General features: G+C 41.4%; 1 protein-coding gene across 1 annotated transcript in view; it reads right to left on the bottom strand.

The window, feature by feature from the left end:
• Window positions 1-19706, bottom strand: part of NUP210 (nucleoporin 210) — a 214077-nt gene that overhangs the window by 73043 nt on the left and 121328 nt on the right. The window contains 2 exon segments of the mRNA XM_030206772.1: window positions 10314-10441; window positions 12081-12209. Coding sequence (XP_030062632.1) covers window positions 10314-10441; window positions 12081-12209 — 257 coding nt within the window.

Raw genomic sequence — 19706 nt, 5'->3', positions numbered from 1 at the left:
GCTCAAGAAGGCACACCTTACAGACTCAACCTAATGTACTTCCACCTGTTTTCAGCATAATCCATGGACTTTTTTTTTTTTACTATCTTTTGTTATCTGCTGTTGTTTTAATGTTACCAATATGCTAATAACCTACTACTACAATGTTTAATTATACTTTCTGAACCGTAGCCTACCCTATGGTTATATGTAAGCCACATTGAGCCTACAACTAGTGGGAAAATGTGGGGAATACATGTATTAAATAAATAAAAATAAATAAACAAACAAACAGTGGCTGCTAAATATATAAGTGCCCTATCTATAAATTTTCAGCGGCACTATACATATGCCCCTAGATTTTATATATGGCGCCAAAGATATGCTCCTGAGATACGCACACAAATAAACTGGATAATGAGCTCTGTACCATCAATAATTGGGTGCTAACAACCAATTACTGATAACTGGCATTCATTAAAATTTGCGTGTGCATTTAGATGCGTACTATTCTATAAGGCAAGGTGTCTAATTCCCATGCGCGTATCTGAAAAGAAGGCATGGCCATGATGGTGTTGAGGGCATTCTTAAAAGTTGCACAAGCAATTACAGAATACTACTTTACTGCACCCAACTTGGGCATCAGCATTTACACCAGGTTTTAGCAAGTGTTGGTCAGGCACCCAAAAGTTAGGTGCGGTATCCGTGATAAACCAATTATATCCACAAGCGCTATTATTCTACATCCTGTCGCTAAGTAGCAATTTTAAGGCTGAATACCAGGAAATTCTGAAAGATTTGACAAAACATACCGGGGGGCAGGGAGGGGGAGGAGAGAGAATGGACCTTAGTCACCCCCTTCCTCCTTGTGCTGCCTCAGGAAAGAGAAAGTCGGTGGCATGCCTCCAGCCACTGACGCTTGCACTCCCCAAGTTCATGCATGAACTGAGCATGCCCAGGAATGGTGGCTGGAGGCACCCTGCTGACTTCCTTGCTCCTGAGGCAGTACAAGGAGGAAGGGGGCTGCTTTGGCAGCGGATTTCTTCAACTGGTGTTGGGGGAGGAAATGTGTGCCGCTGCTCCACCCCAACAGACTAACTATGCCCTGCCTTAATCGCGCAATTCATTGGCGTACCATCCCTGCGTTCACACAGCAAGGGTGTGCAGAGAGCAGTTGCGTGGCTCTCGGCTCCGCCAGTTCCCTGCTCCCTCTGTTACTTCCTGTTCCGGGACAGGGAACCGGCAGAACTGACAGCCAAGTGACTGCTCCCTGCATGAAGTGGTGAACCGCTCTGGGTGGTAGCTGACATGGGACCACCAATAGCGCGATTACAGATTTTAATCAAAATGCAGCCCTAATATATATATATATATGTATGCAAATGTTGGCTGTACCCCTCTCGCTCTGGCACAAGATGTTATCAGAAATAGAGCCCAAATTTCCAGATGGCAGTAGTCGTGACTCTGGAACTCTACCTCAGAATGAAAGGGGTAAGCTACAAAAACTAACCTCTCCTCATAATCCCTAGGACCATGAGGGGAAAAAAAAACTAGATTCAGGATTATCCCTTATTTGAAGGAGGCAATAAAACTCTATTATGTTTAATATAAATAACACAAGTTTATTCAACACATTCTAGTAATCATAAAAACTAGGAACAATAACATTTTAATTTCTAACCAAATTCCCTTCTATTGGTATCACAATTCTAACTAAATAATTTCTCCACTTAGGGTTAATATATTAACTTAGTTTCCTTTTTCTTTTTCTTTACAGGAATCACTTTAGGTCTCAAGAATTTTCAGATAAGTATCTCAAATAACCTTTCTCAATTTCTTTTCAATTAAATCAGATGACAAATAAGCTATACAGTAAATTATTAGAATTGATACTTTGTGTGTTCTTTGTTCTCTTTTTACAGGTACCTGTTTTCACTCTAGAGAAGCAAGCAAGGTAAGTATATTTAGTGTTGTCTTTGTCTTTCTCTATCTTTTCTTTTCTATTTTTTTTCTCTATTTTCTCAATAGTCACTTAGCTTATGTCAATTCACTGGATGATGTGTAGTCTGTCTTGCGGAGGGGCCCTTGTTGGTTCTCCAACTTCCAGGTTCTTCTTCCAGGTCTTCTCCCTAAACCTATCTCTTAAAACTTAATAGGAGGAAAAACCCTATCTATTCTCACATGTTGTTAATACCTTTAGTTCTAGTGAATTATTTATTTAATACTTAGGGCCAACTAAACTATTTAAATAAAATTAAATACAAATCCCTGTATTGCTCCAAACCTATGCTAATCACTTATTCCCTAAACTGAAGAGGCTGATAACCCTTTCAGTCCCTTGCATCCCAACATTCCTTAATCACTTTCTTATTCTCATATGTACTCATACCCTTTCCCCTATCATCCATACACTTCACTACCAAAACCAATCACACTTCATACCCCCCAAGTTTATTATAATTAATCAAAAATCAAATAAAACCCCTTACAGACTTTTCCTTTAATTCACTATCACTCTCACACTTTTTACTATCACACTAAACTCACTTTCTAACTTCCAATCACCAATAATCTCACACTGACTCTCCCACACTGAGCTGCGCTTCCGCTCTCTTCAGTCACCAGCCTCTCACTGCCACTGTCAGTTAGCCTCATCTCCTAGGAGACCAAGCTTTGGCTTGGGATTCCAAGCCTTGCTGACCAATCCCAAGCCTTTTCCAACATTCTAAACCCTCAAGCTGACCAGCGGAATCTTGAGAAGCACAGCAAAATCTCCATTTTATTTTATAATTTCCCATAGAGTTCAATGGGAAATTATAAAATTAAACTATAACTCCTTCCAATTTTCCCCAAAACACCCCAAATTTTCCCTGCCACTAAAACCCCGAATTCCCCATCTAACCATACTTTTAAATTTAAAAATACCCCAATTTTCCTATCCGCCGCACATTATCCCCTCTAACACCCCTCCAAAATTACCCAAATTTGTAAAACCCATCTCAAAAATTAATATACCCCTTCCTTAATCTACCCTGTCGAATTTAAGAATTTAACCCTTTATTAACCCCTTCAAACTAGCACCCCTCCAAAAAACCCCCTAAAAATATTTAAATTCAAAAAACTAATCCGATAGAAAAATCAAGAAAAATCCCCTGAACATGAATCTAAAAACCAAATTTAAAAAACTTAAACCCCTGATTTTTTAAAAATCAAAAACCGAACTTATACAATTTAAAAATAAATAAATAGAAATTTTAGGTTAAAAAACCCCTTACCTTGTCCGTGATTTTCAGCACACTCGATGCCTACCCTCGGTTCCGGTCCCGGTCGTCCTGGTACGAAAACGGATCCAATAATAAAAAAAGAACCGAAGCCGGCCCAAAATTTAGGCCCCGGCTTCGGCCTACTCGCGAAGACGCGCGTTCGCGATTCGTGCATGAGGCGCGCCGCCTCATGCACACTCGCGCCGGCGTTCTTTACTCGCCGGCATCTTGTTTTTTAAAAAAACAATTCCCGGCGCCCTCCCTCAGCCGGCAAACTTCAGCGCTGCCTCCTGCAGCGCTCCTCCGGCCTCCGGTTTCCCTCTTCGGGCCCGAAAACAATCTTCACTCCCGGGGTTACGCTCCATCGGCCCCCGGGAGTTAAAAAAACGCCACTTCGCTTCCTGGTTCCCCTCCAGCGCTCCGAATTCCCTTTTGCAGGCCCGGGGACGTTCCCAACCATCCCGGACCCTGGAAAGTGCAGTGCCTCGTCCCCAAAACTCCTGGAGCCCAGGAAAGTATTTTTTTTTTTTAATTTTCTAACCCCAGGTTACATTCGCCCATGCAGAAAAAACATAATATTGTCCCCAATATTATCCATTCTCACATCTCAATTCTCTCCAAATATCCATTCACTCATCCCCTACAACTCCCAATACCAACCCTATTCCATACACACCTCATTCAACTAAAGGAACTATTTATTCTCCCTCCCACTAAGCAAACCTTTTATAACTAAATTTTCTCAACTTAACCATCCTTTCCCAAATCAACCCAAAATAAAATTGTCTTTAAGAAATGAAGAACACATTCCCTTGTTACATCTTTTTGAACTTCTGATTTCTCCAGTGCTTACAGACTCACATGTATTTCCAGCAGAATTAATTGTTATCTCAGTGTACACAATATAATCACATAAATTTTTTTCAGTTACCTTTTCAGGTACTGGTAAACCCACATTTTTATCACTTTTTTCAACCTGAGTTGGTGCCATTACAATTTCCTCCATCTCCAAATCATATTTCTTTACCAAGTCTCTATTAACAGTTTTCTTCCCGAATTTATCATTTTGAATCGTTATCACATTACCGGTCTCCCCATATATTTGGACCACCCTATAGGGACAAGTTTCCCAAACATCCTGAATCTTGTGTCTCCCCGGGAATCTCTGTCTCCGGAGCAAGACCCAATCCCCCACCTGCAGCACTCAAGACATCTGTAAGGAACCTGGACCAGCATCCTTTCTTGTGTCTGGAGGAGATACATAAACTCTGGTTGAATTTCTCTTTGCTCAAGGACAATTCAGCTGCTGGACCCTGTCTAGCTCCAATGACAAGACGACCAGAATGGGTAACTGTCCCAGCCTTCCTTTTCAGTTCTACCGCCTCAGCCTCTGCGTACTTTTTATTTAAAACATCCACTCTTTCAGGATATTCTTCCGAACTCGTATCATCCAGAAATGGGCGGTTAAAATCTTGAAGACTTAGTCCCATGGCTTGTTTAATGTTCACGTCTTCTTTTAATTTTTGAGCCTCCAGTTTCAGGGTACTCTGTCTCAGTGTTTGCTTCCGATCCCGTCCCTCCCTCTCACGTTCCAGACCATACTGCTGCAGCCAGACCATCTCACTCTGGAAACTTGCAGGCCTCTCGTTCTCCTTGCTCTCTTCAAAATCTTTGGTCATGCCCCTGATGTTGGAAGGATCAGGATCCACCTCACATGGTACCACCAACTCTGCTATTCCCAACAACTCAAAGTTACCCAGCACTTTCTGTTCATATTCAGTGTCCGGGCAACTGATTAGCTTTTCCTCTTTCTTCTGTCCAGAAATCAGCATTTCCTTCTTGCTCGTTTCCAAGCCAGTCACGATCACTTCTTCTTTACTCTTTTCACAACAAGTACCTTTTAAGGATTTATCACTCTCTGTTTCATTTTGTCTTTCCCCTTGCTTCTGCATAATCAGGGTATTAGCTACTAGGCTCCTCTCGGGTAAGTGCATCTTTTTGGTATCAGAAGCCAGTGCCGCTGCTATACTCTTCCTTGTTCGCTGACGAATCAAGAACTTTTCTGACATTACTGGTATAATTTTGCTCACATTTCCCTGCATCTTTATCACGCCAATAGATTCCCTACTTTTGTTGCAACGCTTCTGGGAAATGCTGGACCGAATACTCGCCATCTTCACGGGCTCGCCCATCAAAGAAAACAGGTCTCTGAATAATCCTTCCAGGTACCGAAGGACATTCATGCCCACTATGCCATGTACTGTCTGGTCTTCAACTTGCCCATTGCAAAAGTTGTCTTTTACAACAAATATGCATCGTTCCGGTACCACTTGTCCCATACACTGTACATCCGCGTCTATATATCCCAACACAGGCAAGTCTGTTCCATTTACGGCAACCAAAGTTAGCTGGCTTGCATCTTTTAAGCAGTTGGTATCAGCAAAGTTTTTGTAAAAAAAACTCGCAAGGATGGTGGAAACACTAGAGCCCGTATCCAGTGTGCAAAGCGTTTCCACACCATTTATTTTTACTTTGAGCACTGGACTTTCCCCAATGGCTCTTTCTCCAAACAAATTTTCTTCCAGAACTCCCTGTTGTTCCAAAGACTTCTGCATTCTTACTGCAGGTTTCGCCTCACCTCCCTTCTGAGGGGCAGAATCAGCCTGCTGGCTATTAGGAGGAACATAATTGCCACTGGTGCTTGGTCTCTCAACATTGCTTCTGTTGGTTCCACTGTATATTCTATTAGCCCTCTCACTCTGGCAGTTCCTGGCTATATGGCCAGGCTCCTGACACCGGTAGCAAATCATTTCACCTGTAGGAGTTCTTGAGGGAGGTCTAACATTAGAATTATATCTCTGGTATTCTCTTTGCACATTTGCAAACCTTGCACTATCCCTCTCCATTCTCTGCCTTCGCCACTCCTCTTCTTGGCGTTCACACATTTTAGCAAACATATTTGTTAATTGCTGCATCATGGCAACAGTTGCAGACTGCTCTGGACGGCAGTAATCTCCTGCATCCTCTCTTGGCCTCTGAAGAATTTTCTTCGGTGTCAACTCCCCGGACAACAGACCTCTTTCCTCTCCAGCCCAACGGATGGCAGCTTGCATTAATTCAGCGAATGACAGTCCCGGATTATCTTCACTTCTTTTTGATATCTCCCTTTTCAAAGTTTCATCCCGGAGGCCTATAACAAACTGCTCTTTCAAAGTTTCGTCTGGATCGCCCATTCTTCGACGATCCCTGGACATAATGGCCTCTAGCTTCTCCTGCAGCTTGTAAGCATACACCCGGATAGTATCCTTCTCTCCCTGACGGATGTTGTAGAGTTCTTGTATACGTAGGCCCAACGCCACTTTGTCCCCATATACTTGCTTCAAAAGGTCAAAGATATCTTCTGCTGAACAGTCTTTTGGCAGCGAGTACTTCACCGTGTCGAGAGCAATGCCTTTCAGGTGATCGCGCACCACTTCCACCTGATCTTCTGGCGGAACCCGCATTAACCTCATCCGTGACTTCATTTTATCCACCCAGTCTTCGATCTTCAAGTCTTCCGGAGTCCTGGGGAACCCACTGAAATCTGGAACATTCCTGTCTTGTGGGATGATCACTGTGTGTGTGTGAATCTGGGGAACCGGAGTAGCCCGACCTCCAGAAGCTTCACCTTCCATTCTCTTGTCTCTTCGGAGTCAGGTACTATATGGATGTTGCCACGGAAACAGAGACTCCCGGGAGAACCCAAAACCCGGTCTACCTTGTCGCCCAAAAATACTTTTCAACAAAATTTTTTTTTTTCAAAATTTATTGAAAATGGTCCAACACCTAAAATTCCTTCAGAATGTTACTCTCAGCTTTTGGGGACCCTCAAAATCAGGAAAGAATCCTGCCGACTACGCCAATTGTTGGCTGTACCCCTCTCGCTCTGGCACAAGATGTTATCAGAAATAGAGCCCAAATTTCCAGATGGCAGTAGTCGTGACTCTGGAACTCTACCTCAGAATGAAAGGGGTAAGCTACAAAAACTAACCTCTCCTCATAATCCCTAGGACCATGAGGGGAAAAAAAAACTAGATTCAGGATTATCCCTTATTTGAAGGAGGCAATAAAACTCTATTATGTTTAATATAAATAACACAAGTTTATTCAACACATTCTAGTAATCATAAAAACTAGGAACAATAACATTTTAATTTCTAACCAAATTCCCTTCTATTGGTATCACAATTCTAACTAAATAATTTCTCCACTTAGGGTTAATATATTAACTTAGTTTCCTTTTTCTTTTTCTTTACAGGAATCACTTTAGGTCTCAAGAATTTTCAGATAAGTATCTCAAATAACCTTTCTCAATTTCTTTTCAATTAAATCAGATGACAAATAAGCTATACAGTAAATTATTAGAATTGATACTTTGTGTGTTCTTTGTTCTCTTTTTACAGGTACCTGTTTTCACTCTAGAGAAGCAAGCAAGGTAAGTATATTTAGTGTTGTCTTTGTCTTTCTCTATCTTTTCTTTTCTATTTTTTTTCTCTATTTTCTCAATAGTCACTTAGCTTATGTCAATTCACTGGATGATGTGTAGTCTGTCTTGCGGAGGGGCCCTTGTTGGTTCTCCAACTTCCAGGTTCTTCTTCCAGGTCTTCTCCCTAAACCTATCTCTTAAAACTTAATAGGAGGAAAAACCCTATCTATTCTCACATGTTGTTAATACCTTTAGTTCTAGTGAATTATTTATTTAATACTTAGGGCCAACTAAACTATTTAAATAAAATTAAATACAAATCCCTGTATTGCTCCAAACCTATGCTAATCACTTATTCCCTAAACTGAAGAGGCTGATAACCCTTTCAGTCCCTTGCATCCCAACATTCCTTAATCACTTTCTTATTCTCATATGTACTCATACCCTTTCCCCTATCATCCATACACTTCACTACCAAAACCAATCACACTTCATACCCCCCAAGTTTATTATAATTAATCAAAAATCAAATAAAACCCCTTACAGACTTTTCCTTTAATTCACTATCACTCTCACACTTTTTACTATCACACTAAACTCACTTTCTAACTTCCAATCACCAATAATCTCACACTGACTCTCCCACACTGAGCTGCGCTTCCGCTCTCTTCAGTCACCAGCCTCTCACTGCCACTGTCAGTTAGCCTCATCTCCTAGGAGACCAAGCTTTGGCTTGGGATTCCAAGCCTTGCTGACCAATCCCAAGCCTTTTCCAACATTCTAAACCCTCAAGCTGACCAGCGGAATCTTGAGAAGCACAGCAAAATCTCCATTTTATTTTATAATTTCCCATAGAGTTCAATGGGAAATTATAAAATTAAACTATAACTCCTTCCAATTTTCCCCAAAACACCCCAAATTTCCCTGCCACTAAAACCCCGAATTCCCCATCTAACCATACTTTTAAATTTTAAAAATACCCCAATTTTCCTATCCGCCGCACATTATCCCCTCTAACACCCCTCCAAAATTACCCAAATTTGTAAAACCCATCTCAAAAATTAATATACCCCTTCCTTAATCTACCCTGTCGAATTTAAGAATTTAACCCTTTATTAACCCCTTCAAACTAGCACCCCTCCAAAAAACCCCCTAAAAATATTTAAATTCAAAAAACTAATCCGATAGAAAAATCAAGAAAAATCCCCTGAACATGAATCTAAAAACCAAATTTAAAAAACTTAAACCCCTGATTTTTTAAAAATCAAAAACCGAACTTATACAATTTAAAAATAAATAAATAGAAATTTTAGGTTAAAAAACCCCTTACCTTGTCCGTGATTTTCAGCACACTCGATGCCTACCCTCGGTTCCGGTCCCGGTCGTCCTGGTACGAAAACGGATCCAATAATAAAAAAAGAACCGAAGCCGGCCCAAAATTTAGGCCCCGGCTTCGGCCTACTCGCGAAGACGCGCGTTCGCGATTCGTGCATGAGGCGCGCCGCCTCATGCACACTCGCGCCGGCGTTCTTTACTCGCCGGCATCTTGTTTTTTAAAAAAACAATTCCCGGCGCCCTCCCTCAGCCGGCAAACTTCAGCGCTGCCTCCTGCAGCGCTCCTCCGGCCTCCGGTTTCCCTCTTCGGGCCCGAAAACAATCTTCACTCCCGGGGTTACGCTCCATCGGCCCCCGGGAGTTAAAAAAACGCCACTTCGCTTCCTGGTTCCCCTCCAGCGCTCCGAATTCCCTTTTGCAGGCCCGGGGACGTTCCCAACCATCCCGGACCCTGGAAAGTGCAGTGCCTCGTCCCCAAAACTCCTGGAGCCCAGGAAAGTATTTTTTTTTTTTAATTTTCTAACCCCAGGTTACACAAACACACACAAACTTTCAATCAAAATTAGCCATCATTTCCTGGAAAACAAGTATGTAAAATGCATTTCTCTTTCACTCTCAGAGGTTTCCTTACTCTACAGTCTGAGAATGAGGGATGAATACAATCTAAGCCTTAAAGAAAATGCATTAAAACATACCACAGTGAGAAATGGTAATATTTCACTCAGCCTGCCAGCCAGCCAAACAGAGTGGAGGTTTAGAGAACCAGGGAAGCTTCTCCAGCTGAGGTTTGTAGTGATCTTGGGCAAGTTACTTCACCCTTCATTGCCCAAAAGTACAAACTTCTGCTACTGTGCAAATGCAGATTACCAGGGCCATCCCGAGGGCTGTGTGGGTGGTGTGGATGCACTGGATACAAGGGAAATAGGGATGCATTAAAAAAAAAAAAATTTACTCCCTATCCCTTGTCTTCCCCGGTGGGGAGGGATTGTAGGGGGCACAGTGTGTGATTCCAGTTTGAGGCATTCCTGCACATTACTAGTAACTGGGCCCCATTTCATAAAAAGTGACCTGTGGTAAAATAATGCACATTAATGGCATTATTTTGTATGTTAGACTGAGAATCTCCTTTGGCAAGAAAATAACTACAGTACCTGAATAGTAACTTGCCTTGAGCTTTGATTTAAAAAAAAAAAAAAAAGCAAGGAATGAAATCTAAAATGCAAAGAAAAAATATCTTCATTACACCTTATCTGAAAACACTGTGAACTTACCTCAGTGAAACTAGCTGAGAGGCTGCCTTCAACTTCAAGTCCATGAAAGAAAAATATTTAGACAGGAAGGGCTTCTTAGAACTATCCAGTACTCTGACATAAGCTTTTACTGTCTGTCCAATTTCCACCTGTGGCATGAATTCAAAATATTCAGTTTGTTTAAATCTATATTTGTAATTGTTGTGACAATTTTGTTTTATTTACAAATCGTTTTAGTGAAAGTTTAGGTTTTGGAGCCTAAGCACCTACTGGCAGGGATCTGAAATAGAACACATTAGTACATGACATTAATTGTGAGGCAATACTTAATGTGCATATAGGTATATAAAAAAATCAATTACTAAAGATAACCAATCAAGCATTTTTCCCTGCCTGCAGTCCTGAGCTCTTGCCCTCCCCTTAAGAATTATGAAATTATTTGATTGAAAAGTAATAGACCTTCCCCAATACACACATGGGGGTGAATTCTATAAATTGTGCCTAAAAAATTGGTACAGAATCCCCCCTCCCCCTTAAGCGCTATTCTATAAGCTGCACCTACAGTTAGGCGTAGTTTATAGAATAGCGCAGGAGGTTGCATGTAAACTTAGGTATGTTCATTTGCACCAACGAAAACATGGTGCAAAATGCCCCCACCTAAATTTATTATTATTATTTGTTGCATTTGTATCCCACATTTTCCCACCTATTTGCAGGCTCAATGTGGCTTACATTGTTCCGTAGTGGCAATCGCCATTACCGGAATGAAAATACAAAGTGGTATTGCATTAAAGTTCAAAGGTGACAGAGTAAATTAAGCAATCAGGCATAGAGAGATCATTTACAGAATAAAAATAAAAGTGGTAATGCATGAAGCAGTCCAATAAAACGAGTTCGGTTTTGTCCGGTTCTGGTATAATTTTCGTTGTCTGATCTTTAGGGTGGATCATTGTGGTAATGCCGTATTAAATAGGTTGGTTTTTAGTGATTTTCGGAATTTACATACAGAACCCCCATATTCTATAATTGTGTGTGTAACTCGAACCACACCCATGCTCCGCCCTGAAATGCTCATGATCCTTCCATTTCTGTGCCCCCTTTTCCAGCACACGCCTAAAACTTAAGGCACAGATCACGCACCTGAATTTGTGTAAATATTTGATTTCAATTAATGCCAATAATTGATTCATAAAAAGCTAATTATTGGCAATAATTGGCTTATTTTCTTGCGTGCGGCAGGAACTGCGTGGTAATTGTCATTCTACGCATGTAGACAATTACTGCATGGTTACTGCAGAAGACCTTACCGCTAAGTCAATGGCTCGCAGTAAGGTCTCGAACTCAAAATGGATATGTGCCAATTTTTATTTTGCCGCAAGTCCATTTTCTGCAAAAATATTTTTAAAAGGCCTTTTTTACAGGCACGCAGAAAAATGGATCTGTGCGCGCCCAAAACACATGCCTACACTAGCGCTGCTCATTTTTCGGCACACCTTACTCTGTTGCCTTATGTGTAAGTAATATATCAAGTAATCACTATTAATACTAATCATTTCTATACTGCTACTAGAAATACACAGCGCTGTACACAGTAGGGGACCTTAATAAACTGGCCCCGTGTAATCACAACTGGAATCTTAAATTTAAAAATGTTAGAAAAATGGCATAAAAAAAAAATCAGTGGTTCCCTATTTCACTTTTACCACCTGCACAGATAAAATTCAGCCTCAAATTTAGAAACCCAATATACCTGTACCAATATATATTATATACTACGAAAATACTAACCTTGTCAACAACCCGAACATACAATTCCAGTATATCAGACACATAAATATCTGCTTTGGCGGGATCTGGAAATGCCAAACACAAGTCATGAATCGTCACAGATAATGCTCCTGGGTGCAAAGGGCGAACCTAGAAAGGCCAACAAAAAACGATTTTTACTTTATGGCTATAATTATTTGAATATTTAATATCAAACTTTAGCTTTTTCACAGTTCCAAATAAGTTTGCTTCTGTTCCCCCACACCACAGATCAGACAACTGGTCTTAAATAAAAAAAAAAAAAAAGAAAGAAAGAAAGAAGAAATTAAAAATTAGAATGGATAACTTGGGTACAGAGTGCTTAGGTCAGAAAATGGAACTGTGATAGTATTTTATAAAAGGCTTTTATAAAATCTGTGTAGCACAGCACAAAAAAAAAATGAACAAAAAAAAAAGTGGTGGGACCCCCTTTAAAAGACAACATTTTATAAAAGCAAACATTCAAAAAAAGGGCAGCATCACTCAAGGTTTTGCAACATATACATGTAAATGCTGGCTTTTGCATACCCGATGATTAGTGAGCCATCCTCTAAAACCCTAAATATTTGCAATTTACAATAGTTTTGAACAGAGAGATGGAGGGTAAATTAAACAGACATGGATTTGATATACCACCTTTCTGTAGTATAATCAAAGTGGTTTACATTTATTATATGCAGGCATTTTCTCTGTCTTTAGCGGGCTCACAATCTAAGTTTTTGTAACTGGGGCAACGGAATGTTAAGTTAGTGGCAGCATTACCCTCTGCCCTTCCTTCCCCAACCACCTTTTTCAAACTTACCTTTTTTTTTCTTGGTTTTTTTTTTTTTAAAGGTGGCAGCAATGACAGCAGCGATTCCCATAGGCTGCCCTGCCAATGGTCCCTGACCCTTCTCTCTACAGCGGCCCACCTCTCTGAAGTAACCTCCTGTTTCCTTGGAGGCGGGCTGCAGCAGTAGAGAGCAGGGGCGTAGCCAGACTTCGGCGGGAGGGGGGTCCAGAGGTGAGGGGGCACATTTTAGCCCCCCCTCGTCGCCGCCGACCCTTTGACCCTCCCCCGTCACTGCCATCACTTTTGACCCCCCCCCCCGGTGGCGCCACCCCTCCCCTTTTGACCCCCCCTTCCCGCCACTAGGTACCTGGGCTGGCAGGGGTCCACAACCCCCCCACCAGCCGAAGCCCTCTTCAGCGCTGGTCTCCGGGCTGGCGTGTTGCTGCAGCTGATCTGGAAGGAATCTGTTTCTGTGTCCTCCTGGCATCCTGCACGTAGGAACATGCAGGACATCAGGACGACTCGCACAGAAACAGAATTCTTCCAGATCAGCAATGCGCCGGCCTGGAGACCAGTGCTGAAGAGGACTTCGGCTGGCGGGGGTTGGGGACCCCCCGCCAATAACGGTACCTGACAGCGGTGGCGGGTTGGCGGCGGGAAGGGGGGGTCAAAAGGATCGGCGGCGGGTGGGGGCTAGGGCCAAATCTGGGGGGCACATGCCCCCACGTAACTACGCCCCTGGTAGAGAGAAGGGGCCAGGATCAGCGGCATGGCAGTCTACGGGAATCACTGCTACCGCCTCCACCTTTTGAAAAACAAAAAAAAGTAAACTTAGGGAAGGAGGGTTGGGGAAGGAGGGGGGGGGGGGATGTCAGATCGTGGCAGGGAGTGGCGGAGGAGCCGGTTCAGCAGCTCATCCCTCACCTCAGGCGGCAGATTGTCTTGGGCCGTCCTTGGATTAAGTGATTTACCCAGGGTCACAAAGAGCCATAGTGGGAATCAAGTCCAGTTCCCCAGATTCTCTGCCCACTGCATTAAACATTAGACTAATACTAGAGAAACAGAAACTGCAATACAAGTGAGCACAATGACGTCCTGAAAAACTCCTCCAATTCACAGTTAAAAATGAGAAGGCAGACAGGGGTCCTAAAATCCAGCCCTCAAGGTCCACAACCCAGCCTGGTTTTCGGGATTTCCACAATGAGTATGTATGAGATCTATTTGCATTCACTGTTTCCATTGCATTGAAATAGATCTCATACATATTCATTGTAGAAATCCTGAACAACAGGTTGGGTTGTGGACCTCGAGAACTGGATCTGAACACCCCTGGTTTATTACATTTGCTATACTGGTTAATTTACAGAAGAGCACAACGGTTTACAATAAAAATAAAAGTGGAAATAATTCCATTAATGGAACAGGAAAGAACACTCATCCAAGAACAAGAGGTACCCAAGACAAGGACCTAGCTAATCCCCTCTGAGATAACACCCCAAATACAATGATAAAAGAAATGTGACTTCAGTAACCACTTAAATCTTTCCAATGGGCCCTTTGCTTGCAAAGCCTTAGGGAGAAAACTGCACCAGTATGTGTGGCTTATCGGTGGGCTCGGGACAATGCAGGCATCACCCACTTATAAGCCGAGGCAGATCTCAGTGTCCTCTCAGGTACACACAAATGCATCAATGCAACAAGAGCAGGGGAGATCAGTCATAGAAGGCTCTAGGCATGAACAACAAAATTTTAAACGCATATCTATATCCCATAGGATGCCAATGAATATGTACAGAAAGTGGTAATACATGATTAAACCAGCATACCTTCCCAAGAAAGTGAACTGCAGCATTCTGCAAAGATTGCAATCTTCTCAAATTAATTATTGCTGTTACAATATGCGGAAAACACATGCAGTCTGAAGGACTGTGCCCAGAACACAAAGGAGTGGAGGAGTGGCCTAGTGGTTAGGGTGGTGGACTTTGGTCCTGGGGAACTGAGTTTTATTCCCACTTCAGCCACAGGCAGCTCCTTGTGAATCTGGGCAAGTCACTTAACCCTCCATTGCCCCATGTAAGCCACATTGAGCCTGCCATGAGTGGGAAAGCACAGGGTACTAATGTAACAACAAAAAAAAAAACCTTACAATTTCTATATTGGCATTTCCTATTTTGCTTATACACAAATTCTGATTTACACATGTAGATCAGCACTCTATACATGTACCGCCTACATGCTTTTTTTCAAGCTCATTTATATTTTATCAAACAAATATATAATAATGAATACAACAGAACAAGATACAAAAAATATCACGTCACACAGCATTCACAGAAACAGCCAGTATATTACCTAATAAAAGCCTTGTGCCTACACTTCCTATATGCCTAACATGTAGATAATCAGTGCTTTTCAGAACATTTTAAACACAGTATTTGAGCAATCTGGAATTAATTAATGAGTCACATTTAATGGCCTTTATATATACTCTGGTGCCATCAGAAGAACAAATACAAATTGCAAATCTCTTAGAGGAATTTGTTCGGGGGAAAAAAAAAAAAAAAAGAGATGAAAGCAGAAGAGAGCAGAATAAGCTTTATAGTGCCTGATACACACCTACCTCACTTCGACCACAATATAACCTGTATTTGTTATCAACCGACGGGCGAACGCCTGTACGGTACTATGTAAGCCACATTGAGCCTGCAAATAGGTGGGAAAATGTGGGGTACAAATGTAACAAATAATAATAATAGTATTAACACCGCAGTCCAGCATTTAGGACACTACATTGTTAAACTTGCCGTTAATAAAATTGACTAACATACATGAAGTTTTAAAAAAAGGAAGAAAGAAATGTACGACCATGTTCTCCAAGCTTCAGAAGCAATTGTCAAACTGAAGCTGCAATGCAGAAAACAACACACTGATGCTCTCTTAACTATGAAAGATCTCTCTGAACCAGTGCTAAATTCCAAAAAGTCTACTGGGATGCCACATTGCCGTGAATATTGTATGAACATATATATTTTTCTTTTTTTCTTTTCTATAAAGATGTGAAAAAAAAAGACATTCATTTGGAGTCTATTTCCTCAGCATCACTGCACAAGTGATGGATCATTACTACACTCCACAAAGCTTTGAACAAAAACTTTTAAGACTACACCAATTCACTTTGAGATCAATTTGTACTCCTTATATGGTGACACGTCAATCTTGCATTATCAGCAGTGTTTGCTGGCAATGGATGAGTCAACCAATCCAACTGGCTGATTTGGTTGGTCCCACTGAACATTGTCAAGATGCTCAGCCAAGAAGCAAACTGTGAGGAGTTGGCCTCTCAATATCCACACATCAACCCTTGCATAATAAATGCTTTAGTCCTTTAGGAAATACAGTTTACACAGTAGCATAGTAAATATCAGCAAATGAAGACCAAAATGGTCCATCCAATCTGTCCAAATGATAATCATTCATTTCAGATAAATGTGTTTATGAATTCCTGTATTCAACCCAGCATCAACTCTGCTCATCATGGTTTTTACATGACTCTCAACCTCTAACAATGTCCTTCATATCTATTTCAAGAGTGCCCAAATTCTGCCTGAATGATGCCCTCTACCACTTCTGCTACAGGGTGATTTCAAGCTTCCCATCTTCAACTTTGCTTCCTACAAACTAAGAGCCCAGTTTACTAAGGCGTGTTACTGTTTTTAACGCGCCTACAATTAGCGTGCTCACACTGTGTAGGCACCTATAGGGATAGTGTAGGTGCCATACACATTTAATGCGCGTACATGGTTAACGTGCGTTAAAAACGTTAACGCACCTATAATGCGGCTTAGTAAACAGGGCCTTAAATATTTAAGTCAACACCTAGAGCTCTTTTTTCTGTTTTATTACCAAGTTTTGCATAAACCCCACAGCCATAGGTATTAGCAATGCCCTTAATATATAAAATAACTTCTGATTTCGGTATCTCTATATATATTAAAAATAATCAATGTGGTGACTAATTTTATAAAAATGTCCAAAAAATGTGCCTATTTTATTCCTAATTTTAAAGGAAAATTAGGTGCCTATATGGCTTTATAAAATAAGCACTCAGAACTTTCCCCAACACCACCACACACTTGCTCTCACACAAATCTGCACCTGCTCCAAGGCAGGTGCAAATATGTATGTAGTCAATACATATCTCATACCGATAATTCCCTCAAAGTTACCAGAGTTCCTGATCCTCAATGAGAGGTAGAATAAGTCTGCACTGCTGCCACTGAAGTTCCTCTTGTTTAAGCCAGTGCTGCAAACAAGCTGAGAACTTGCAGACAGTACCTTGTAGGCTGATTTTATGAATCGCTGGCATAATCAAGAGAAACTGCTAGACAGCAGTGTGGACTCCCAGGCAGTGTAGGTTTGCCCGTGGGATGGTAAATGGTGGGCAGCAGGAAGCAGATAAAAGTATGCTAGGAGATTGAAAGGAGCAGGCATATACAGTGAGGGAGAAGGAGAGAATGCTGTGGGATGTGCCAAGGTAGCTGAGGGGGAGTGGGACAAGAGACAGGGTAGAGGATTATGAGAAGGGGCTAACTGAATAGGTGGAGAAGAGAATTTAAAGATTGAGGGGTGACGTATAAACCTGGAGCAATAACAAAGAAGAGGGAAAGAAGGCAAAGAAAGAGAGGTGGTAGAGAAATGGGAGAAATAGAGAGGGGGATTTGTGAGATGAGCAGTATGTGAGATAAGAAAAATATGCGAGAGAGTTCAGTTTCTGTGTATATGAGAGTTGGGGGGGGAGCTGTATGCGGGTGAGAGATATTGAGGAACAGGAATAGAAGAAAAGTAAGAGAATATAATGGGCAAGAGATGAAGGAAATGTAGAAATCAGAGGAGAAGGGACATACAGAAAAATTAATAAATAAGCAAGAAATAAGAATAAAAATAAGCAAAAAGAAAACAAGAAAAACCTAAGGAGCAATCAGGAGAGAAGAAACAAAAGGTGAAGAAAATAAAAGAGCACTTAATAAAATGTTTAGAAAATATTTCATTAAAAAGTAATTACAGGGTAAATTTGCAAAAGTACCAGGATGCCTAAGCAGTAGCAAGGAAAACGAGCAACTTGCTTAGTTTTTAGACTTTAATGTGTACCTGAGGGGTAAGAGGCTGGGAGGAGGATGCTAAGGGATTTGGGGCCCCAGCCCCACTATTACTGCTCACTTGTAAAAATAATTGGGCTGATATTCAAAAGGGCTTAGCAAGACCTGCAAACTAAATAAGTCCCACTGAGACCGATATACAGCTATATTAACTGAACCCTCACAAAAGATTATATATTTCAGTTTTAAAGAAAAAACAACATAGGGAACCAGAAACAAGGATTATAAATTTATCTGAATAATACTGTGAACTTTATCATCATTTTGGTAAGATTCTTGGAACCTTATAACAAAGTGCCTCACCCAGAAATCAGTTTATTGTACAAGTAAGGTGAAGTGTATGCTTCCCACCACAAACGCAAGGAAGGGGCATCTCCTAATCTTCATCGGACTTAACCTATCCGAGGGCCTACTCCTGGAAGAATATGGCTGAATTCTGGCACCTCAGTAAGAGACAACCAAAGAGGGTCCCTGATACGTGCATACGGAAGGACCGATACAGCAACAGTCATCAGGAACTTTGCATTGATGTAACACACTTGCAAATAACTGTGATAAGTTGTCATGGGCAATTTAAAGATGCGCTTCATAAAGAAATAATCAACTAGATAATGTGGACAGTTTCAATTTTTGGCTTTGCTTCAGTAGGTGAATGTGAAGCCAAAACAGAATCCTCTGCTGTTCAGGGAGCTATTCGTACTCTGTGGCAGCCCTGGAGACTCCTATTTGCATTATTCTTGCTTTCTTGATGGTGTTCCTATTCAGTAATATGTAGCATTTACAGAAGGATCAATAACTTGTTTTATGATTGATGCACTGAAGCAAGCATTTCTTAAATGTAATTCTTTTTCTTAAGTTCTGTGCATTGCATCTGTTCTTGGATGCTAAAGTCTGTACATATCCATTTCAGCAAAGCCCTTATTTAATAAGTAAAACCGTGTTCTTCAGCATGTATTCGTGCTGGGCTATAGATTCTGGGCTGTTGATACCTGGCTTATTCTCACAATGCCCTCTAGGGTACCAAGTCAAGTGCACAAGGATACTGCTCCTTTAAATGATGGTGGTTACATTTAGGGTTACCATATGGCTCCAGAAAAAGGAGGACGGATTGAAAGCAATGGAAGTAAAACCCGGCTGGCTCAATTACTTCCATTGAAAGCAATGGAAGTAAAACCCGGCTGGCTCAATCCGTCCTCCTTTTTCTGGAACCATATGGTATCCCTAGTTACATTGAACTATAAAGACATAAGCAGCAATACCTGTTTTGCGGGACTTGACATGGCTTGTGGCAGTAGCAGCAGTGAAATCTCAGAAACAGCAGGATTGTCAGCTGCTGTTCATGCGGAGAGAAAACCCAGAAAAATAAAAAGGAGGAAAAGTCCCTCACGCAAACGTGAGCAAAATAACTACAAAGGAGTGAGACAGACTCAAAAGAGGAAATCAAAAAGAAAATCAAACTTGTAAGAGTCTTTATTATAAAAGGCATAAAACTGACCCTTTGAATGTAAGTGTCTATATGATAATAACAGGCATAAAACCGACCCGATATGGCCGTGTTTCGGCACGAAGGCTTGCTTCAGTGGTCAAACCAATCTTATGTATGGTGGTGACAAAACTTGACTTAGAGAAGATAGAGTCCTGGCTGCTAAAACGCCGTGTGGTCCCAAAAATGATAAATCG

The sequence above is a fragment of the Microcaecilia unicolor genome, chromosome 6, assembly GCF_901765095.1.
Source record: "Microcaecilia unicolor chromosome 6, aMicUni1.1, whole genome shotgun sequence".
NCBI classification, from domain to species: domain Eukaryota; kingdom Metazoa; phylum Chordata; class Amphibia; order Gymnophiona; family Siphonopidae; genus Microcaecilia; species Microcaecilia unicolor.
The sequence above is the reverse complement of the archived record's forward strand: the minus strand, read 5'-3'. Positions and strand labels throughout refer to the sequence as shown.